Below are 16,684 nucleotides of genomic sequence, written 5' to 3'. Positions count from 1 at the left end.
CCTCCGAGGCTGGGGAAATAGGGGGAACCAGAATACAAAGAGCCTCGTATGTCATGCTGAAGAGTTTACACTTGGCACTGGCGTCCGTAAGGAATGAACAAACAATTTTAATCAGGGAAGTGACATAATACAATTTGGGAAATTTATTTATGGTTGATAATTAATCCTAACCTCTATGTTTAAAAATAAATACTGTTTTATTTCATAAATACCACAGATCAGTGTAATAGTTTTCCAGATGAGTGTCAGGGTTTTTTTTAATATAATTTACTGTCAAGTTGGCTAATATACAGCGATTACAGTATGCTTCGGAAGTAGATGCCCATGATTCATTGCTTACATACAACACCCAGTGCTCATCCCAACAAGCGCCCTCCTCAATGCCCATCACCCATTTCCCCCTCCCCACCAGTCCCACCCCCCATCAACCCTCAGTTTGTTCTCTGTATTTAAGAGTCTCTTATGGTTTGCCTTCCTCTCTGCTTGAAACTCTTCTTTCCCCTTCCTTACCCCCCCATGGTTAAGTTTCTCCAGTTCCACATATGAGTGAAAACACATGATATTTAATGTTCAAGATGTAAAGGAGATTCTCAAAATGTGTTCTGGGGAGTCCATACAACCCACTCTCCTGGGCAATTTGTTTTAAATGCAGATTCCAGGCACTCAGAACTATTCTCTAGGCTTGGGATTCTGGAAAAACTAAGACTACTCAGGACTCCAGGTAATTTATGTGTACTAAAAGTTGAGAACCACGATCCTAACTGTCCATTGGAATACCATGAAACTAAACAGATTTTTCTTAATCATGATTTGATTTGAACTGGTGCTGTCAAAGAAGCGTCTTAATCATAACAAACGCAACAAAAACATTCCTGCATTTCTATAGTTTATTTTAAAAAGCAGATTCAGGATATCAGATTCTCTCCTTACCCTTCATAGAGAGTTCTATATGTGATTTGTTGGCTTATGTCCTGCCCCAGTCAAAGGGTTAATTGGACGGCATCCATCCTCCACTTTTAGGGAGAAGATATTTTCACAACAGTGGCCAACATGGGCCAGGAATGGAGCCCTGGCCCAATTCAACCATAAAGGAATAGTCGTCTCTAAGAGGAGCATGCCTGGAACAAAGCCCACGGGTTTGTGGGCCCCCCTTTCCAATCTAGCCCCAGCCGTGGGCAAGAGACCTAGCAAGTATAATGGCCTCTATTCTCGTAAGTCTCCCCCAAATGTAGTCAGCTCCTCTCCCCAAGAGAAAAGGAGAAATTCTGGGCTCCAAATAAATCTGGACTAACCTTGAACTCAGTATCAGACAGAAACCTAAGGCTTCTTGCAGTCTTCATAGTGTACGATTTAGAATAAGAAAGCGTGGGGCACCTGCGTGGCTCAGTAGGTTAAACATCCAACTTCCCCTCAGGTCATGATCTCATGGTTTGTGGGTTTGGGCCCCGCATCAGGCTCTGTGCTGACAGCTCAGAGCCTGGAACCTGCTTCGGTTTCTTTGTCTCACTCTCTCTGCCCCTTCCCTGCTCGTGCTTTCTCTCTGTCTTTCAAAAATAAATAAATGTTACAAAAAAAATTTAAAAACAGACAATGTTCCACCACCAGTAGCAAATGGGAGGTCAGGCAACCTCCAGGATTGACCTTCGTAGGCAGAGAATGGTCAGCCAAAGATTTCTTCATCAAATGTCTGAATCTTTTTTCTTTAAAAATTTCCTATGTTTATTCTCATTGTATTTTTTTCTACCAGGAAGTCAAAGCTAGATTGGTGATTTTCCAAATTGGAGAAAAACATCACTTAAGAAGAACTTAGAATGCTTTTTAGGTTGAGAAAACAATAAATTATAGGACTTTAAATGTAAAGTTAACAGGAAATTTTTCTGGTTTCGAGGTGAACTTTCTTTGCTATTGTTAATTTTTAGCAAAGTAAAAAAAATACAGATAGTAAATCATAATAATAAAAAATACTTGTAATATTAAAGACTTGGAACAAAAACAAAGTTCCCCTTCAGCCTACCTTCTCCTAAGTTCTCCACCAAAGAGGCAATTACTTTTAAAAAAATTTTAATGCTTATTTATTTTTGAGAAAGAGCAAGTGAGGGACAGAGCATGAGTGGGGGAGGAGCAGAGAGAGAGAGAGATACAGAATATGAAACAGGCTCCAGGTTCTGAGCTGTCAGCACAGAGCCCAATGCGGGGCTCAAACCCAAAGACCACGGGATCATGACCTGAGCTCAAGTCAGACACTTAACCAACTGAGCCACCCAGGCGCCCAAAGCAACTACTTTTGAACCTTCCAGCTATTTCTCCCACTTACTTACCTCCATATTTCTGACAATCAGGCTTCTAGAGTTATTTTCACACTATCTATTGACTTGCAGCTCAGTAGATGAGGACCCATCTGTGAACTACAACCCTCCTTTTCATCAAATTTTCCCAATATGCCTCTGTCAAAACTTTTGGTTGAATCAGCAGTATAGGATGTCAGAAATGTTGCTCATTGCTATGTCACTGCTTTTCATGTTTGTCAACTTTCTTGAACAAACTTTTGTTTTTCCTGAAGTTTTTCAATGTTCTGCTGCCACACTTGTCAGTTTTCTTGGTGTCCCCCGAGGGGCTGTCACCCTCTGGCTCCAATTTATTTACTTATACCTTGGTCATCTTGAGATAATCCAATCCAAGTTGGATCCTCTCTCATAGATCCCAGGTCTTTCCCTTTCTTGACCTAATTGCTTCTTTTGTCTTCGATGGAGCACATCCTTCAGTAGTTAACCATGAAAGTATGCCTGGAGGGTGATATTTTTGCTTCATTACATAACTGAAAATAATCTGTGTCTCTTCAAACTTAATGTATCATTTGGTGAGTATAAAAGTCCAGGTTGAAAATCAGTTTCTTCCAGAATTCTGAAGGCCTACATGCCGTACTTCCTTTGTGGTATAACTGTTGACACATCTGATGCCATTTTTTTTCCAATGCCATTTTGGTTCAAGTACCTTTGTGACTATTTCTTCTTGTTGTTTCCTTCTAGAATCTTCTCATTGTCCTCAGTGTTCTGGAATGTTTTGATAATGTGCCTCAGATGGGTATGTTTGTAAGAGGGAGACATTTAGTGGGCCTCATCAATTTAAATATTTATTTTCTTCACTTAGAAAATTATTTCCTATATTATTTCTTTGATAATTTCCTCCAATTTTCTCTCTTTGGTCTTTTTGAAACTCCATTTGGTAAGATACTGGACATCCTGGATTGATCCTCAAAACTTGTGAGCTTTTTTTTTTTATTGTTCACTTTTCCTTTTGTCCTATTTCTGGGGAAACTTTCTGAATTTCTCTTTTATCATTTCCATCAAATTTTAAGTCGGGACTCCTGTATTGTTTATTACTGCCTAATAGACTGTCCCCAATTTTTCAGTTTAAAACAGCGAACATCTGTCATCTCTTACATTTTTGGAAGCTCAGGACTCTGAGAGCAGCTTAGTTGAGTGGTGCTGTCTCAGAGTCCCTCCTGGGGTTCAGCAGCTGTAGGCTAGGGCAACAGCCATCTAAGTCTTGACAGAGCTGGAAGGCGAGCTCGCAAGAAACCTCATTCACAGCACTGTTGCCAGAGACCTCAGTTCCTCAATACACGGGCCCCTCCATGAGATTCCTTGACTTGACATGGCAGCTGGCTTCCCCCAAAACAGGTAACCCAAGGCAGAGCAGGTATCACAGTGTCATTTTGTGACTTAGTCTCAGAAGCGACACGGCATCACACATGTCCTATTCTGTCGGTCACACGGACAACCTCAGTTCAATATGGAGGGGGCTGTCAAGGAGCATGAGTGCCGGGAGGAGCGATCGTTGGAGGCCATCTTGGAAACTGGCCACCGTGCTCTCTATTCCAATTTTTGTCATTTCTGTTTCTTTTTCCTTTGTGTGTGCCCACCCTTTTGGAATGGCCCCTCTGGGGATGCCTTCATGATCCCAATCCAAATAGTGTTAAGACGGTGTTTCTTGGCTAATGGTCCCTATTATGCACAGCAGTCAAACTCCAAAGCACCTTCTAGACTCAGTCCAGCCTCTAAGGCATCAGTCCCTCCCACTGCTTTGTGTTTCCATTGCATTTTCATCAACAGAAACATTGATCTTGTTTTTGAATTGGTCTTTTACTGCTTCTGTGTCTTATCTATTATGGCCACAAAGGATATGTGCCAGAGTATTTACAAATGTACTGGTCCAGTTGACTCAAAGCTTTCCCTGGCCATCCAGCTTCTAACAATTGACAGTTTTCATCTGTTTTTGTCTTTTCACCTGTTTTTCTTGTCTTGTGGGTTGGTACAATTATTTGTTCTTTATCCATCTTTTATTCTGGTTCACACACATACACACACACACACAAGAAGACACATATGAAAGCATTTAAACAACTATCTTCCAGGATTAACTATTACATACACAAGCAAGCCTGTTTTTTTCTTCTTATTATTCAGAATAATATTGCTACCCAAGTAGTGTCCATATTTTCAGATAGTATCACATCAGTCTTCCTGAGAATCCAGAGAAGGCTTCCATTTGGAAAACTGGTCTAATCTTATTGGTGACTTTCAGATTGTTATGTTTCTTTTAGATTCCTTTAGGTTCACAGATAGAAAATGAATATTTTCATTTCATTGAAATGTCTTATATTTATGTGATTAAGTGCAGAGTTTCTAAAAACTTCTAATGGGGCACAGGGGTGTCTCAGTCAATTACACATTGGACTCTTGATTTTGGCTCAGGTTGTGATCTCATGGTTTGTGAGTTCAAGCTCCATGCCAGGCTCCATGCTGACAGTGTGGAGCCTGCTTGGGATTCTCTCTCCTCTCTCGCTGCCCCTCCCCCGTGCTCTCTTTTTCAAAAATAAATAAATACACTTAAAAAAGGAAAAAACATTCTGGCAATTCTCCCAGAACCCAAAGCTGAAAAATGTTAAACTTTTAAATTCACTTTAGATTTGCTATTGACAATTGGCATAATGAGCCAGGTGACAGCTGGTGGAAGTAGTGAAAGCCATGTGCTCATCCTCCACACGGACGAGAGCTAAGGGCTGCTTCCCCAGGAAGACTGTCTCACGTCTGAAGTAGCATCTCTGGAGAGGTCAGCGAGAACTCAGACATGCCCTCTTCAACTGTGCTGCTTCCTTGGTTGTCAAACAAGGAAGGAGGAGATGAGTTTCATATGCAAGCTCCTTTTTTAAATCAATAATAGTATCAACGATATCTTCTGGAAGACATGGGCCTACATAGCAAACCAGACATGCACACTAAGGGGCCCCCTCAGCCCCAACATGCGTCTCACCTGTCAGTCTGGAGTTCGAATTTTCTACCAGTTGTGGCATTTGTGGGAGCGGTGTGTGTGTGTGTGTGTGTTAAGAGGCATTTATTGGTAAAAGATGCATTAGTTACGGGGCGTATAAAAAATGAATTTGTTAGCCTGCATTACACTGTGTGAGATTAGCTTGCTGACACCCTCAGAGGGACGACCGGGAGCTCTGGGTCACTAAGCAGATAGCAGCTGAGCAGAAGAGCTGTAGGTGGAAGAGAGAGGGACAGCTGTAACTAGGTTAGTGCTTCCCGATGTCATGCCCGTGTTGGAGAGTGCAGACTTTCACCAGACCAAGGTAACTGAGAAAAAGAAGAATAGAGTGGCTATTGTTTATGAAGTAAATGTCATTTATTTTCACTTTAAAAGACGATCTTGCATTCTGTGAGGATTTACTTGCCTCCTTTACAGTGTTTTAATGTGTTTTTCTTTCCTAATGGAATGATGATAGTAGATGACTGATTGACTGTTGGTTCAGGCCTGGCTATCGAAGGTCTGTCACCCTTACATGTAGCAAATTATGAATAAGACAATCCGATTTGGTCTCATTGATTTTTTTTTTTTATTTGCTTCTCTGTGAAGTCTAAACCATAAGGAACTTTTGGATTAGATGATCTACTGGATTCTTCCAACCCCCAAATCGTATTACTTATGCTCTCCTGCCCCACAACCCTTGGACTAAAGTGTGGTAGGAAGAAGGGGAGGCAAATATGGGAGGGAAGAGGGGAAGAGAGAGATCCTGTCTACTATTCTGAGCTGCCAGACCATCTCTCACTGCAGCTCAGAATCGATCCCTTCTTCCAATTTTTTTAATTAAGAAAATATTTTTTAATGTTTATTTATTTTTGAGAGAGAGAGACAGAACACAAGCAAGGGAGGGTCAGAGAGAGAGGGAGACACAGAATCCAAAGCAAGCTCCAGGCTCTGAGATAGCTGTCAGCACAGAGCCCGCCGCGGGGCTCGAACTCAAGAACTGAGAGATCATGACTTGAGCTTAAGTCAGACGCTTAACTGACTAAGCCACCCAGGCGCCCCTTCTTATGTTTCTGTCTTAATTTTTTACTGTAACTTCTATATGACCACAGAAAAGACTAGAGTTAAGGTATATTACACCAGGGTTTAACAAGCTTCTTCTATAAAGAGTCAGATAGCGGCTATTTTAGGCTTTGTGGGCTGAGGCAACATCAAGGGTATTATGCCAACATCAAGGTAGAACAAGGGAGAAAACACATACAAGTGTTTTTCTTAACAAAGTATAAACCTTTGTTTATAGCTACTGAAATTAGAAGTTCATGTAATTTTCTTTTTTTTAATGTTTTATTTATTTTTGAGAGAGAGAGAGAGAGACAGCGTGAGCAGGGAAGAGTCAGAGAGGGAGACACAGAATCTGAAGACAGGCTCCAGGCTTTGAGCTAGTCAGCAGCACAGAGCCAGACGCGGGGCTCAAACCCACGAACCGTGAGATCATGACCTGATCCGAAGTCGGACACTTAACTGACTGAGCCACCCAGGTGCCCCTAGAAGTTCATATAATTTTCACATGGTACAAAATATTATTTTTCTTTTTTTAACTATTAAAAAAACCCCATTCTTAGCTCATAAGCAGTACAAAAACAGCCGACTGGATTTGGCGTGTGAGGTGCAGTGTGCCAATTTCCAATTTAAACAGCAAATTTCATGAACTACCATGTTGTGTTTATCGCTGGGATTTTACATCCCATCACTGGGGGCCCAGCGGCAGGGTGAGGGGAGAAGATGCGTCTGAGTCCCTGCCCCCATCCTCAGTAGCCTACGAAGCCAGCTAATCATTAACTATAGCACAATGGCCGAGAATATGGCTCTGGGTCAAACCACCTGGCTTCAGATCCCCCCAGCTCCATTCATAACTACCTCTCGCTTCTGGCATCCCAGGTTTCTTAGCTACGAGAGAGGGTTAATACTAGTGTATTGTTACAGAATTGTTACCAGGTGTAAATGAGGTCGTGCACGAGGCGGAGAGCCTGAGCAGTGCCGTGTGTGGTCACTGCTCAAATCGTGTCAACCACGGAACTCATCATAGGACCGATCAAAGTTCATTTCCTCTTCAGCATCCTGATCATGGGACCCTTCAGAGTCCATTAATCTTATGTCAGTGGCGAAGACCTCTTGGTCGTACTGGATTCAACACCTTTTAGGGCAAGAAGGAGAAAAAAATACCTGGAGTCAATGCTGTTAGGTATGAATCCCACTCAGTGTCTTACGTGAGATGGACGAAACCTTCTTACCGGATTTATTCCCAAATGTACCAGAGACCTCTGACTGCCACCGTCTTTGTCAGAGCCAGCCATCTGCCTGCTTGCTGTCGTCCAGAAAATCAAAAACGGGTGGCTGATTTAGATGTCTAGACTAGTGATGTCTCTCTGGACAGGGGTTGAAAGATAGGAAGTGGCAGCTCCAGTGAAATTTCTGTGACACCCAAGTGTGACAGCGGCTCCTGGGTAGGGAACAAGGGGCCACTGCGAGAGCGGCACACGGGTGTCTCTCTCCTTTGCTGGAGGGCACGCTGCCAAGGCTCATGGTCACTTGCTTAAGGCAGACGCGGGATGGAGGGGCCCTGCAAAGAGCAGCTCATGGAGTCTGTCTGGCCCAGTCAGCCACACTTGGTCAGCTCTTTTCACACACAAAAACTTTCGCCTCAGGCTATTGGCCGGGCAAAGGATCAATAATCATAATGCAGAATCAACAGACCTGCTCAGTAGAGTGTTAACCAGCTTTGAACGTTGCCAACTTCCCCTTACACTAAATCGGGCTGGGCTGGGCGTGGGGGAGGCGAGGCTGGTGGATGGGGGAGGCAGGGAAGGCCACTTGCCTTCCACGGGAATGCACAGACGATGGGCACATGGGGTTGTAAGGGTAGAGAGAGGAAATGCCCAAGATTATTTGGAAATTTTCTCCTGGTTTGTTAACGACCAACACAAATGCATGTGCATAGTTAGATTCTTTATTTGTTTTAAAGAGTAAGAGGATAAAGGTTTGCTGCCTGCCAGTGCTGGGGAGATGGAAGGAATTGTGAGACGTCGTTCCTACTTGCAGTCTAGAAAACATAGGAAGCCCTTAATTCATGGGCATTTAAGTAGCACTATTAAATTAATAAATTACTAATTTATTGTTGATAGCTGCTGATCCTGTTGATAGCTCACCGTAAGAGATGTAGAGGAGGAAAATTTCTCCTTGAATTTTTTAAAAAAAATTTAATGTTTATTTTTGAGAGAGAGAGAGAGGAAGAGGGGCAGAGAGAGGGAGACACAGAATCTGAAGAGGCTCCAGGCTCTGAACTGTCAGCACAGAACCTGACTCAGGGCTCGAACTCACAAGCGGTGAGATCATGACCTGAGCAGAAGTCGGACACCCAATCGACTAAACCACTCAGGCGCCCCTCTCCTGGACCCTCTCAGGGTCCCTGGCTGGGTCTAAAAATTAAACTGACAAAGACAGATTAACAGGAGAAAAGCACACACATTTCATTAAAATTTTACATATGCTTGGGAGCCTCACAAGGAAATGAAGAGCCCAAGAAGTGAACAGAGCAGGAAGCTTTAACACCTTTTAGACAAAGAAGTAATAAATTTGTGAAGAATTAACAAGACAAAGGGGTTTGGGCTGGAGGAAGTAAATGGTGCAGGAGTAACTAGTAGTTAAGGTTTATTTTAAGAGTCCCTTGGTGGGGCGCCTGGGTGGCTTAGTCGGTTGAGCGTCCGACTTTCGCTTAGGTCATGATCTCGCGGTTTGTGGGTTCGAGCCCCGCGTCGGGCTCTGTGCTGACTGCCAGCTCAGAGCCTGGAGCCTGTTTCTGAGTCTGTGTCTCCCTCTCTCTCTGACCCTCCCCTGCTCACGCTGTCTCTCTCTCTCCTAGAAATAAGTAAAAATATTAAAAAAAAAAAAAAAAAAAAGAGTCCCTTGGTGCTGCCTCTGGGCTAGTAAGAGCCTATCTCCAGTCAAATGGAAATTTATGTCTTGCCTTTGCACAGAAAAGGGGGAGCCTTCTCTGCATTCACTGCTTTTTAATTGCTTTCAATTCAAAGTAATTTTTATGTCAGAGAGGCATATTTCGGGTGACATATTCTGGTTTCCTTCACAGCCCTCAGTAAGCCTGCCATATACTTTACCAATATTAACCCACTTGACCCCATTTGACAGATGTGGAAACTGAGGCACTAAAGATCACCTAAAACTACACAAATGACTTGGCAGAGTTGGGATGTAGACTCAGGAAGTCTGTCCTAGAACCACAGCCCTTAACCCTTCAGCCACATTGCCAGGAGGAGAAGGCAACGTGGGGGTGATCCGTGAGTGTTCCAAGGGCACGACAGGAGCTGGGACAAAAGAAGAGTGTGAGAGCAGCTGAGATCAGCCTTCCGGAAAAGTGCCAGTTGCCTTCGTATTATGCGCTTGCCCTGGCACCTTTCTCACAGAAGCATCAAGTACCATTGGTGTTTCCAACCAATATTTTACTAAACAAATAAAATAAATTATATCTGTGCTCATGAACAAATGATATCAACTAATATATTCAGTATACTCTGAGACTACTATTAATAAATACTGCCTCATTCATTTGCAGTTTAACAAAAATTGGTCTCTCTTACTATTACTCTTGGAATCGGTGCCAGTTCATTGGCGTCGGACAAACAACTTCGGGAAGAAATGTTTACACGGAACGATGGTAGGAAGGACCAGACAACGGCATGTGTGTCCTTTGGCTTAGAGTGTTGCAGCAAGAAAGGAGAAAGAGGGAGACCCCCTTTGACTGAGTCTTTTAGTGGATACAGGGCATTTTGCAAGCTCCGTATTGACCGCATCTCAGATCCTCCTCACAAAAACACTGCGGGACAGATGTTAATATCTTCCTTTTTAGAAGAGGTAACTTTGAAGGGTTAAGTAATTTGTCCAAAGCTCCAGTTCATAGCTGGCAAAACTAGGAATAGATCCCATGTAGATGTGGCCTAAGACCTGCGATTTCTAGACTCCTAAACCTTTTAAGATTCTCTATTATTGAAGTTTACTTTGCATTTCGAGTGAGGTTGTAAAAAATGCATGTGACCTTTATATGAATTATTCTCACTATTAATACTTTAACTATTTAATATGCAAAAGCACTGAACCATCATGTAATCTTGGATCACTTCCTGATGTGTTAATGGTTAGCAGGGTGAGAAAACCCATAAAATCATTATTAAGAGCTTTCTGCTCATGACAAATGATTTCTTATTCCATTAAGGTATATGGAAACTAAGAGGTACTTTACTATTGGAAGAGGAAAAATCATAAAATGTTGCTTAAGAAGTATCCATCAGTTAGGCTTTCTTAATGGTTAGAAGCATGTGGCCACTTTGGTTTTTAAGTTACTTGGTATTTAAGTAGAAAGTAATGGGTTATGGGACACCTGAGTGGTTCAATCAGTTGAGCGTCTGACTTCAGCTCAGGTCATGGTTTCGCAGTTCGTAAGTTCGAGCCCCACATCGGGCTGTGTGCTAACAAACAGCTCAGAGTCTGGAGCCTGCTTCAGATTCTGTGTCCCCCTCTCTCTCAGCCCTTCCCCTGCTCATGCTCTGTCTCTGTCTGTCAAAAAAAAATAAATGTTGAACAAAAAGTTTTAATAGAAAGTAATGGGTTATATTATATTCTACCATGAAAGAACCTCCCATGGTGTTTCAAACGTGAGTCCAAAAAAGTGAATCAAACTCCATGAAAATGAAAATATAGCCACTACATCTTTTAGCCTAATAATCTATTTGAATTATTCAAACACATCTGCAAATTTAAAACTTAACTCAGGAAAAACAGTTTCATTGAGAGAAATGAGAATCTTGAGTCTGGGGTTACTGTCATTACCCCCCGGAAAGTGAAGTGCCTAATGTTCACAGCCCTGTGCAGGGCTCTCTGCTCTGTCACACGGACAGCACTTACTTCTAAAGCAGCAGTTGAACAACTGCCAGAGAGTGGCCCTGACTATAATTTTGAGCTTATTTAATCAGGTGGAGCATCCACATGTCAGCAAAATTGTCACATTCTCTGAAGTCCTAGTCAGTCCAATTTTGCAGATATATAGGCAGGCAATGCCTTACCATTTTAAGTGCAAATTAAAGTTGGAACAGTTTGGAACAGTTTGGGAGCATTTCTGCTAACTCAGGCATGGAAAAAAGCCCTGGACCTGGCTCTGGAGTCTTGCCAACAGTACTGACCACCTGCGTGTGGATGCCATGATGGATGAATAGAGAGTACAGTAGATCCCCTCTCAATGACTCTCCTTTTGAGTGACTCCTGGACTGACCAGAACTCTCCATGCCTGCTCAATAATAGACCAGTCAATGCCCACTGACATCACCCACCTGAGACCCATCCCTTACTTCTCCCTCGTACACTAACATATGCTTATTCCATTGGTAGGGTTTTATGATTGCCAAGAGTTAGCGGTTTCTGCCAGTTATACTTATTATAACAAAGAAATTTTATTAAATACAGGGGCGCCTGGGTAGCTTAGTCGGTTAAGCATCTGACTTCTGCTCAGGTCATGATCTCACGGTTTGTGGGTTTGAGCCCTGCATCAGGCTCTGTACTGACATCTCAGAGCCTGGAGCCTGCTTCGGATTCTGTTTCTCCCTCTCTCTCTGCCTCTCCTCTGCTCATGCTCTGTCTCTATGTATCAAAAATAAATAATAAAAACCAGAAAAAAGTTTAATAAAAAATATATTAAATACCAAATTGGTTAAATGCGAATGCATAATACTTGTGTTTCTGTAACAACTAGGTTGGAAGGTTTGATCAAATGATAGAAAAACTGCTATTCAATTAAGTATGGCTGAGAAAACATTTAAGAAGTTAGAGAAAAACCTGGTTTGATATCTAGAAGAACTCTACTCAAATTGCTCAACAATTGGCCTGTTTCAAAGAAAGCGAAAGTTGACATTGTCAGTGGTGCATTATAGGTGTGACTTAGCAAAAATGACATCACAGAATTCCAACAGCAGACCCATTCCCAAAGAAAAGACCTGGACCCTCTTTCATAACACTGAAGAATTGGTGTAGATGTATATGTTGTAAGTTATAAAATGTCTAAAATATTTATGAATCTGTTCATTTGTTTCTGCTTTCTCACTTTATCTTGTTTGATTAACCAACCAGCTGTTTTTGAACCATCAAATAGGGCTTTTACCTTCTATGTAAACACAAAGAAACCAAATACAAACAAGGGCTAAACATGCTGCCCCTAAAGTTGCGAGATCCACACTGAAGGACAATAATGTCGAAACTCAGGAACTGTGGTTTTGATGATCAGAAAAGGGGAGCGGAGTCACTGTGATGATGATGAGAAGCCAGGCCCCAGGCAAGAGGGAAGTCAAAGAACAGTATGGTCACACACAGAGAGCTCCACACCCAACCCCTGAATAATGCCACCAGTGTGGGTCCTGAGGATTCTTTCTTGAAACTGCGGCAGTCATTGGTTGAGATCAGACTGCATGTATTGGTTACAGGTGAAAGCATTGATGGAGACTAAATCTAAGGTATGAAATGAAAGATTGGCTAAAAATTAAACAGCTCTCCATTTTCTAATGGTCATCAAGAATCTTGTGTAAGATCTAACTTTAGGGGCGCCTGGGTGGCTTAGTCGGTTAAGCGTCCGACTTTTGCTTAGGTCATGATCTTGCGGTTTGTGGGTTCGAGCCCCGCGTCGGGCTCTGTGCTGACTGCCAGCTCAGAGCCTGGAGCCTGTTTCAGTTTGTGACTGCCTCTCTCTTTGACCTTCCCCTGCTCACGCTGTCTCTCTCTCTCTCCTAGAAATAATAAATTAAAAAAATTAAAAAAAAATTTTTTTAAACAAATATTTCCAGTTATGTATGGCAAATATGGCTTTTACAACAAGAAGTAAAATAAGACCTATTTCGTGGCTTCCATGCACCTTCTTCAGAGGTTAGAGGATTACCTGTGGTTCGGAGATTCTCAGGACGTGCTGGGTTGTGCCTGGGAGGCAGAAGAATCAGAGATGCTCATGGTCCCTGGAGAATGGTGGCCCGCCAACACTGTCCGAAATAGAGCTCTGGGTCCTTGGGAGGGTTGAGCTTTCTTGCCCAATATCTGGTGCTCCCCTTGATGTGGGACTCAGACCCCTTTCTGAGGCCCTGCTGCTCCCCACCCCCACAGGCTGTGTGCGAAACAAGAGTGTTCAGAAACAGAATGAGCTCTATCTCGCAGACTCAGATTTTAGGTGTTAGTTTAGAGCAGTGATATCAGCATCACCCCGAGGGGTCTATTAAGACAGAATAGTGAGAGGCACCCCCAGTTGGGTGCCTGGGGTGGGACCAATAATTTGCATTTCTGACAAGTTCACAGCTTGCTGCCAGGTCCAGGGATCCACTATTTGGGAATGATTGCTTTCATAGAGTATGCTTAAATATGTGGTTGAAATGAGCATAAAAGTTAAAAAATCTAGAAATACAAGGTTAAAGCATTAAGTCAAGGTATGACTTAACCCCAAAAATGCAGTCTTCTAAAAAATACCAAATATCCAACACTTGGGGAGAATATAAAGTTTCCTTTTCTTTTTTTTTTTTAATGTTTTGTTTTTATTTCTGATAGAGAGAGAGAGAGCGAGCATGAGCAGGGGAGGGTCAGAGAGAGAGGGAGACACAGAATCTGAAGACAGGCTCCAGGCTCTGAGCTAGCTGTCAGCACAGAGCCCGATGCGGGGCTCAAACCCACAAACCATGTGATCATGACCTGAGCCGAAGTCAGATGTTTAACCGACTGAACCACCCAGGTGTCCCTAAAGTTTCCTTTTTAATCAGTCACTCTTCATTCATATTAATTGTGAGGTATATAAATGTGGTGTCCGAAAATTACTATACACTTCCCTTCCTTGAAGGGCAACATAGCCTACTGGCCTAGGCTCAGGAAATATATTTAATTAAAGGTATTTTTGCTTGTACATCTTATTTTAATTGCATAAATAGGGTCTTCCACTTTGAAAATATCTGAGGCAATCTGCCTTTTGTTTTTCCTATCAACCAGCCAGCATATGCCCTAGACTTGCCCTGCCTTTGCTGTCAATTAAAATCCTTCTCCTGTGGAAAGCCAACTTGTTCTCAGTTAATATTAACCCGAAGAAAAAATTAAAAAGATAAATATATAAACATAGAACATGTATCAAAACACATTGCAACTCCAGGATTCTAAACTCCTTTTTTGTTCTTTTGCTGGCAGTCAATTTTTAAAAATTGACTTTTCATTAGAGTTGGCAGGTGCGTAGGTTTTCAAATGTGTCCCAGTGACTGCTTAGATGGGATAAGAGGTCCCAAGCTCTCAGCTAAATTTTTGGTTTTGTTTTAAACTAAGAACATTTTGATACCAACGTTAGTCAATTAGATTGTTACCCTGAAAGACACATGGTGGGTATCGATCATCTTTTCTCAGCTTTGAACATCATTTCAGGAAAAGAAACCCTTCGAATTACCTATGGAAGGTATGATCAGTTAATATATGCATATGCATATATCTGTTTTATGTTAAACCTAAGAAATCTGCCACATTAGACCACTTTCTGCTTCCAATTATATCAGTTTCATATGGTTCGATGATATATTATCCTGAAAAAAAGGGTAGATGACTTTGTATTTCGCATAACTTTCAATTCCCACATATGATAAAAATGACGTACACCCACCCAAGAGTTCTCCTACATGCAATATCTCACTTTTCGACTCTATTTCTCTTGATAATGTTGCCCTGTATCGCATGGCTCCTAATGAATAGTGTTTAATGCTCAAAGGAGAGAAAAATATGTTTGCTTTTGCCCTGTCAGTCAGGATTTATTAAGTTGTTGTTAAACAAAACCCTTTCTTTTTTTCCCTTTTTCCTAGGGCTGTGTCTGTAAAGACAAAGGCCAGTGCTTCTGTGATGGGATCAAAGGAGAGAAGGTAAAAACAAAATCTTAATATTGGTTTTTTTCCCTCTGCAGAGCTCACCCAAGAATTCACTCTCAGAAGGCCCTACAGTCTGTTATTCCATTTCCCAAATCAAAATTTAAAGACATCATGTATAAACATTAACTGAAAGTAAGAGAGAGAGAGAGAGAAAGGAAGAGAGAGGGAGAGAGGAAGGAAGGAAGGCAGGAAGGAAGAAAGAAAGAGAGAAAGAAAAAAGATGATAGATAGATAGATAGATAGATAGATAGATAGATAGATAGATAGATAGAAGCCTTCTGGAAAGTTTCAGACAACTCCTGTAAATTCTATCAGTTAAATTGTAACTTTTTTGGTCTGTAAAAAAAAGGAGCAAGTTAGCAAGACAGAAAGTTTATAGAATGCGTCTATATATATAACGCTATTTACAATGTTGATAAACACAAAAGAACAAATGAAAACAGCTCGGTTCACTCACTTTGACCCAGGCATTGAAATCCGCACACTTCAAGTCCTGCCGCGCTGGTGCAAGCGCGCCCCCTGGTGAAGCAATCCTGCAGCGACACTCTGGTTGAGGCCAAAATTCAGCACGAGGAAGTACAGATGTCCCCTGCTTTCTGAAAGCTTGCCTGGCGTCACTTCGTTTTTAGGAAAGACCTACCCTGGCCTTTGTTTTTGCTAAGCCAAAGAACTCCAAAGAGGGTTTTTGCTTCTGTGAAAAAAAATTACCATACTCATGTAGGTTTTTCATAAACGCGAAATGGTGTAATTCAAACTTTTAGAAAGTGAGGATACTCTTTGCTTTACACCATTTCAGTTTGAGGAAAGTTCTGTAAGACCTTTGTGCTTTCGAATAGCGGGGGAAAGCTATAGCTCCATTGCAGACTTCAAGGAAAAAAAGAATGCCATGAAATCTCATTAATTCGCTCCATTAACTTGCAATTTGTGATAATTAAGACAGAGGCAGAACTAAAGTTTTTTCTTTGTTTATTAAACCCTTTCTTCGGGGACGCTAATGAATTGCTTAACAATACTGAAGGGTGACTAAAAATATTTTAGAACATATGTTTAGCTCTTTAGATAAAATGATTTACATGTAACTTATGTAGTAACTATAATTATTATATTTGCTTCAAGTTATTCTATAATTAATGCGTAGTTTGAATTGAGTTTTTCCCTGAAGCTATGAATGTATATACTCAGATCCATGTTGGAAACCTGGGATTTATTCTTGCATTCAAGAATTTATTAAGTCCCTACTATGTGCAAGCTGCTACTCTAGAATGTGTGAGAGTAACTGAGTTTTGGGAGAGGCCTAGCAAATTCTTTTGTTTCTCTTTTTATGGGATGTGGGTGTGTGCACACAACACTGTGAAATAGCAAACTGGATCTCTCTCTCTCTTTTAAATTCA

The 16,684-nt window shown here is 41.7% G+C and overlaps 1 protein-coding gene across 1 annotated transcript in view; it reads left to right on the top strand.

The window, feature by feature from the left end:
* The window catches only part of COL4A3 (collagen type IV alpha 3 chain), a 136,128-nt gene that overhangs the window by 48,528 nt on the left and 70,916 nt on the right, over positions 1-16,684 (top strand). Inside the window, exon 2 of the mRNA XM_039257611.1 lies at positions 15,231-15,287. Within this exon, the coding sequence (XP_039113542.1) occupies positions 15,231-15,287 (57 nt within the window). The remainder of the gene's footprint in view (positions 1-15,230; positions 15,288-16,684) is intronic.

Source organism: Hyaena hyaena, unplaced genomic scaffold (assembly GCF_003009895.1).
Source record: "Hyaena hyaena isolate Hyena2069 unplaced genomic scaffold, ASM300989v1 scaffold_628, whole genome shotgun sequence".
Lineage (NCBI taxonomy): Eukaryota > Metazoa > Chordata > Mammalia > Carnivora > Hyaenidae > Hyaena > Hyaena hyaena.
This window is presented reverse-complemented; position numbering and strand designations above follow the sequence as displayed.